The sequence below is a fragment of the Mandrillus leucophaeus genome, unplaced genomic scaffold (genome assembly GCF_000951045.1).
Source record: "Mandrillus leucophaeus isolate KB7577 unplaced genomic scaffold, Mleu.le_1.0 Scaffold13, whole genome shotgun sequence".
NCBI classification, from domain to species: domain Eukaryota; kingdom Metazoa; phylum Chordata; class Mammalia; order Primates; family Cercopithecidae; genus Mandrillus; species Mandrillus leucophaeus.
Window position 1 is genome coordinate 6,973,488 of NW_012101254.1, and position 6,010 is coordinate 6,979,497.

At 49.6% G+C, this 6,010-nt stretch overlaps 1 protein-coding gene across 1 annotated transcript in view; it reads right to left on the reverse strand.

Moving 5' to 3' along the window:
• The window catches only part of EFR3B (EFR3 homolog B (S. cerevisiae)), an 85,233-nt gene that overhangs the window by 11,982 nt on the left and 67,241 nt on the right, over positions 1-6,010 (reverse strand). The window contains exons 13-16 of the mRNA XM_011972739.1: positions 5,435-5,507; positions 5,194-5,355; positions 3,507-3,638; positions 1,371-1,438 (exon numbers count right to left, since the gene is read on the reverse strand). Of these exons, the coding sequence (XP_011828129.1) occupies positions 1,371-1,438; positions 3,507-3,638; positions 5,194-5,355; positions 5,435-5,507 (435 nt within the window). The remainder of the gene's footprint in view (positions 1-1,370; positions 1,439-3,506; positions 3,639-5,193; positions 5,356-5,434; positions 5,508-6,010) is intronic.

Below are 6,010 nucleotides of genomic sequence, written 5' to 3' on the forward strand. Positions count from 1 at the left end.
CTTCACTATGCAAGATGACAGAGAAGCAAAAGGGCCAACTTTTCTTATTACAAAAGTAACATCTTCACTATGCAAGATGACAGAGAAGCAAAAGGAAAAGGGTCACTCCCAGTCCCATTTCCAGAGATAACCACTATTCACGTTATAATATATTCTTATGTACAGCAATCACATCCCTCAGTCACTTTTTTTTTTTTGTTTTAAGACAGGGTCCTCACTGTGTTGTCCAGGCTGGAGTGCAGTGGCTATTCACAGGTGCCATCGCAGCGCACTACAGCCTTGACCTGCTGGGCTAAAGTGATCTTCCTCCTCAGCCTTCCAACAGGTATGCTCCACCACACCCAGCTAATTTTATTTATTTATTAATTATTATTATTTCTTAGACCAAGTCTCTCCCTGTCGCCCAGGCCGGAGTGCAGTAGCATGATCTCAGCTCACTGCAACCTTTGCCTCCCAGATTCAAGTAGATTCTCCTGCCTAAGCCTCCCAAATAGAGTAGCTGGGACTACAGGTGTGCACCACCACAACCGGCTAATTTTTGTATTTTTAGAAGATACAGGTTTTTATCATGTTGGCCAGGATGGTCTCGAACTTCTGACCTCAAGTGATCTGCTCACCTCAGCCTCCCAAAGTGCTGGGATTACAGGCATAAGCCACTGTGCCCAGCCCAGGCAAATTGTTTAAAAATTTTTCGTAGATGGGTTCTTGCTTTGTGGCCCATGGTTGTCTCGAAACCATGGGCTCAAGAGATCCTCCTGCTCAGTCTTCTGAGTTGCTGGGCCTGTAGGCGTGAGCCACCGCACCCAGCTTAGTCCCGTATTTTTACATATACACATAGATCTCCCCTTCCACACCCGCTGTTCTGTCATCTATTTTATTGACCTATTATGTAGTGGGTATTTTACATTAAATATTCTTCTAAATGAATGTCATGATTGTCTATTATATGGATGGGCCATACTTTATAAGTCATCCCCTACTGTTAGACATTTTGGGTTTGCAAAACATATTTCCCTTGAGTTCCTCTGATGTTGAAATGACACTCGAAAACATCACTTGGATTGATAGGAACGTCTTGTCAGGAATGACTCCTCCAGGATGCATTTAGCATGGGCTTGGCCAAAGCCCCTGGAGGCTGTGTCTCACCTGCAAACACGGCTCAGCATGGCATGCTCGAGGCATGGACTGCAGTAATGTGATGGGGTTTAACTTTACCCAGGACTCCTGGACCACAGACAGAGCCCACCTTCTGCCCTTGAGTCCACAGATGCCTGAGCCTCCTGGCATTGACCCCTCCTGACCTCAGACCACCCGCCTGCTTACTTAGCTGCCCTGGGGATCCCTGACCACATCCCCCGTCCTCTCCTCACCTGGGCCTCTCCACAAACACATCCTCGGGGAGCATGTATGGAGCCTCTTTCTTCCTGGTCTCTATCACCTGGTGGTTGGGAGGAATCAGATGATAAGAGCTGGTTCAGCAGGGAGAGGGAGCTCACAGGCAATGAAAGAGCTCCCGGCTTGGCACTTCCTCCCTCCCGCAGCCTCCTCAGCACAGTGTCCTCAGCTGAGCTTCTTCAGTGGAAATTCCCATCAACAGGGACCCTCAGGGCAGCTGGAGAAGCTCAAGCTGCCTGCTCAGGCCATGGCCATCAATGACACATGTGCACTAAGTGTCCTCCAGTGCAGGGAACTTAACTCTTAAGAGACTGCAGCTGCTGGCTCTGGTGCCTCATTCCTCATTCCTATGCCCTTTTTTTTTTTTTTTTTTTTGAGACAGAGTCTTGCTCTCTTTTCTAGGCTGGAGAGGAGTGGCACAATCTTGGATCATGGCAGCCTCCACCTGCCAGTTTCAAGCAATTATCCTGCCTCAGCCTCCTGAGTAACTGAGATTGCAGGTGCATGCCAGCACGCCTGGCAAATTTTTGTATTTTTAGTAGAGACAGGGTTTCACCATGTTGCCCAGGCTGGTCTTGAACTCCTGACCCCAAGTGATCCACCTGCCTTGGCCTCCCAAAGTGTTGGGATTAAGGCTGAACCACTGCAACTGGCCTCATTCCTGTGTTTTTTATTTAAACAGGTACAAAGGAATGTAGCTAATACCATGTCCCAAACCTCGGTACTGCAGTACCCAAGGGCATTGCAAAAACACCCTGATGGACAGTGACATCTTGAGCTTTACTCAGTATTCTTTGCAAATTTTTGACAAGAAAAGTGAAAGTTACTAAGTGGTGAGAAGTGGAGGGATGGTCAGCATACAGGTGTGTGTGGTGGGTGAGGAGGTAAAGGTCCCACAATTGGCAGGTGGAGGATGTCTGGGCATTGCCTTTCTTGCACTCCCTTATCAGTCCAGAAGCTGGAAGAGTCCTGCTTCCCTTGGGGTGGTCTCTGTCACAGTGTCATGGCAGCCTCCCCTGTGACTCCCAGTCAACCCAGGCTAGTTGAGACCTAAAATTTCTTGTTTTGTTTTATTTTGTTTTGCTAGTATATTTTATTTTATTTTACTTTTGAGATGGAGTCTCGCCCTGTCACCCAAGCTGGAGTGTAGTGGCACAATCTTGGCTCACTGCAACCTCCATCTCCCAGGTTCAAGCGATTCTCCTGCCTCACCTTCCCGAGTAGCTGGGATTACAGGCGTGCGCCAATGCCCCGCTAATTTTTGTATTTTCATTAGAGATGGGGTTTCACCATGTTGCCCAGGCTGGTCTCAAACTTCTGACCTCAAATGATCCACTCACCTCGGCCTCCCAAAGTGCTGGGATTATAGGCATGAGCCACCGCACCCGGCCTGCTACTATATTTTAAAGTTAATCCTATATGTTGGTATCATTCAACTTCCAAACACTTCCATGTGTTTTAAAACATCTTTATGCAACAACTGAGAACACATTTGACTATAGAATGGATGTCAGATAATACCAAGGAATTACTGATCACTTAATGAGCTGTGTTAAGGGTGTGGCAGTCATGTCGGGAGGTGCTCATGCTGTTTCAGGCATATATGTAAAGTGAAAGGACAGGATAGCTGGGATTTGTTTTAAAGTATTTAAAATTTTTTCAGCAAAGGAAAGGGAGATACATGAAGCAAATGGGGAGAAATTTTCGTAGCTCTTCATTTCCTCTGAGTGGGCGTAAACAAACATTCGTTCACCATTCTACTCAGGCCACTTTTGCCGTATTTCATAGCTGTAGTCTGCATGATCTGAGGCATGTGTGCAGATGTGCTCCCATGAGTAGGGGAAAGACAGAGGGGCAGGAAGTGGAGGGGCAGACAGTATTAGAAACAGGTACGGAAGACCCCCCAACCCCTGTGCCTAACCCCACCCTGCTCCGTCAAGTCATACAGGAGGGAAAGATGCCGTGAGTAACTTCTCACTATTAGCGGTTCTTACTTCAACCCTGTCTTCACTGCCTAAGAGTAGGTACAGGACTAATGCAATTAAGGAAAAGCCGTTCCCAGGAAACCCCAAGTTGAGGGCCCCTGAGCTCTTGGTCGTGAGGACACCAACCTCATGGATGTGCTGGCAGAAGGCAGGCACTGTTGTGAGCTGACTGATGAGGTTCAGGTAAGCTGCGCCCAGGGCGTAGAGGGCACAGCGGTTGTAGACAGGCAAGTTCTCCTCATTGACTTGGGCCACGTCCTGCAGCAACAGAGACAAGGCCTCCAGAGTTTTTCACTGACAGACTACACTGGGTGCCAACCCTCCACCCGACCTCTTCTCAGTCTTCTTCAGAAATGCTTGCTTTCCTAGACTAAGTCTTGCTCAGCATTTGACCCACAACTTTCTGGGGGAAAAAAGTCACCTTCATTAAAGCTGAAGGGAGGGGTAGAACAGTCCGTGAACTAGGAGGCTCTTGAGTATTCACAGACTAGAGAGGCAATGACCTCAACTCCCCACTCTGCAGTTCCAGCTGTGGCGACCTTCACTGCCAAACCCTTATCATTAATCCCACTGCCAGGGCACTGTCTCCTTCACTCTAGCGGATCCTTAGAGGACTGGATTGGCTTGCTAAACTGGGTTCATATGTTAAGCTAAATGAGCTGTGGGAGTTACCAGGGGATTGGGATATAAAGGAACCCCAAGTTCTAGCTCTTGAGGGTAAATGGAATTTTAAAATTGTAGCATCTAGGCTGGTCCTGCAGGATTTAGCACCATTAGACAGGTGAGACTCTGTGACTGAACTCCCAGGTTTGCCCTGATTCAGGAATACGATGCCTGCCTGGCTTCAGGACCCTGGAGACCCAGCCTTTGAGGTCCAAAGGACCCACCCTGACTCCCAGTAGCCTCAGGTGCACACATGCACCCAGGAACACCATGAAAGTCTCAAGCCCTGTCCGGTGCCACACTGGCTGTCTATGCATCACAAAGGAGGCTTGGTAGACTGGTCCCCAGACTTTGAGACTCTAACTTACCTTTCCAGGAAATATATACTTTAAACAAGTACTCAAAGCAATTCTGAAGCACAGCTCCGTTTGGGAACCAGAAAATCTTTTTTTTTTTTGAATTTTTTATTTTTAAAAAATTTTTAGATGGAGTCTTGCTCTGTTGCCCAGACTGGCATGCCGTGGGAAGATCTTGGCTCACTGCAACCTCCACCTCCCGGGTTCAAGTGCTTCTCCTACCTCAGTCTCCCAAGTAGCTGAGACTACAGGTGTGCACCACCATGTCTGGCTAATTTTTGTATTTTTAGTGGAGACGGGGTTTCACCATGTTGGCTAGGCTGGTCTTGAACTCCTGACCTCAAGTGGTTCACCCACCTCAGCCTCCCAAAGTGCTGGGATTACAGGCGTGAGCCACCACACCCGGCCAAGGGAACCAGAGATTCTCTGGACAAACGAGTTTGTCTGGGATCACTCAGGGCTTAAGAGCATCCTCTTAGGAATCCCTGGAGTCTCACTCAGACTCTGCGAGAGATTTGATATATAGTAGCTAAGGGATGTTTCCGAATGACCCCGTTCTCTGGGTCTTCTTTAGCTTGAGGATGGGGCAAGGCCATGAATGAAGCGTTCTTTGGGGTTCCCCAAACAGGACCATGGTTTGGGGTCTTCAGGGAGGAGTGGCCAACCATGCGTGCATTATTCCTGGGCTCCAAAACAGTGTTAAGCAGTTGCTACTCAATATTCTTATCAGGGCTTGCCCAAAACAGGTCCCTCCCCAATCCCAAGCCCCATGCCCTGCGCACACCAGGCCCCACCTGAACAGCCAGCACCAGACGGATGAGGTCCACCACCACCTCCTCGTTAGCCAGCTCGATGCTGATGAGAGCCAACAAGCCATAGAGCGCCTCGTAGTGTTTCTGCACGTTTGTTTCCTCCTTGCAGCTCAGGTAGATGTGTCTGTAGAGCTGCTGGGAGTGCTGGGGACAGGAGCGGGCAGGAGAAGGCCAGGGTCAGTAGGGTGGGGACAGGAGGGGCAAGGAGAACAGGGAGGAAGACCAATCTGAAGGGGGGCAGGATGGCTGTGTGTGCCCCCTCCTCTGTTGCGGAGGGGATGCCTTTAAAGCGGGCTCTGGCAGAAGCGGACACACACAGGTAGGCTCGCATAGAGAGGGATGGGCTCCACTGAAACCAGCACCAGAGGCTGCTGCCCAAATCCAGGTATAGGAGCAGAACACAGTCACTGGCCCTGGACTGGCTCATCACTCTGGGCTTGACTCCTCAGAGAAGTCAGCTTGACGCATAGCCGCAGAGGGAGGAGGCAGGCCTCTGACCAAGGCAGAGGTCAGCAGTGACTTTTGCTCTGTCACCCAGGCTGGAGTACATTGGTGCAATCTCAGTTTACTGCAACCTCCTCCTCCTGGGTTCAAGCGATTTTCTGGCCTCAGCCTCCCGAGTAGCTGAGATTACAGGTGCCCACCACCACGCCTGGCTAATTTTTGTAGTTGTAGTAAAGACGGGATTTTACCATGTTGGTCAGGCTGGTCTCGAGGTCCCCACCTCACGTGATCTATCCGCCCGCCTCAGCCTCCCAAAGTGCTGGGATTGCAGGCATGAGCCATCGCACCCGCTCTT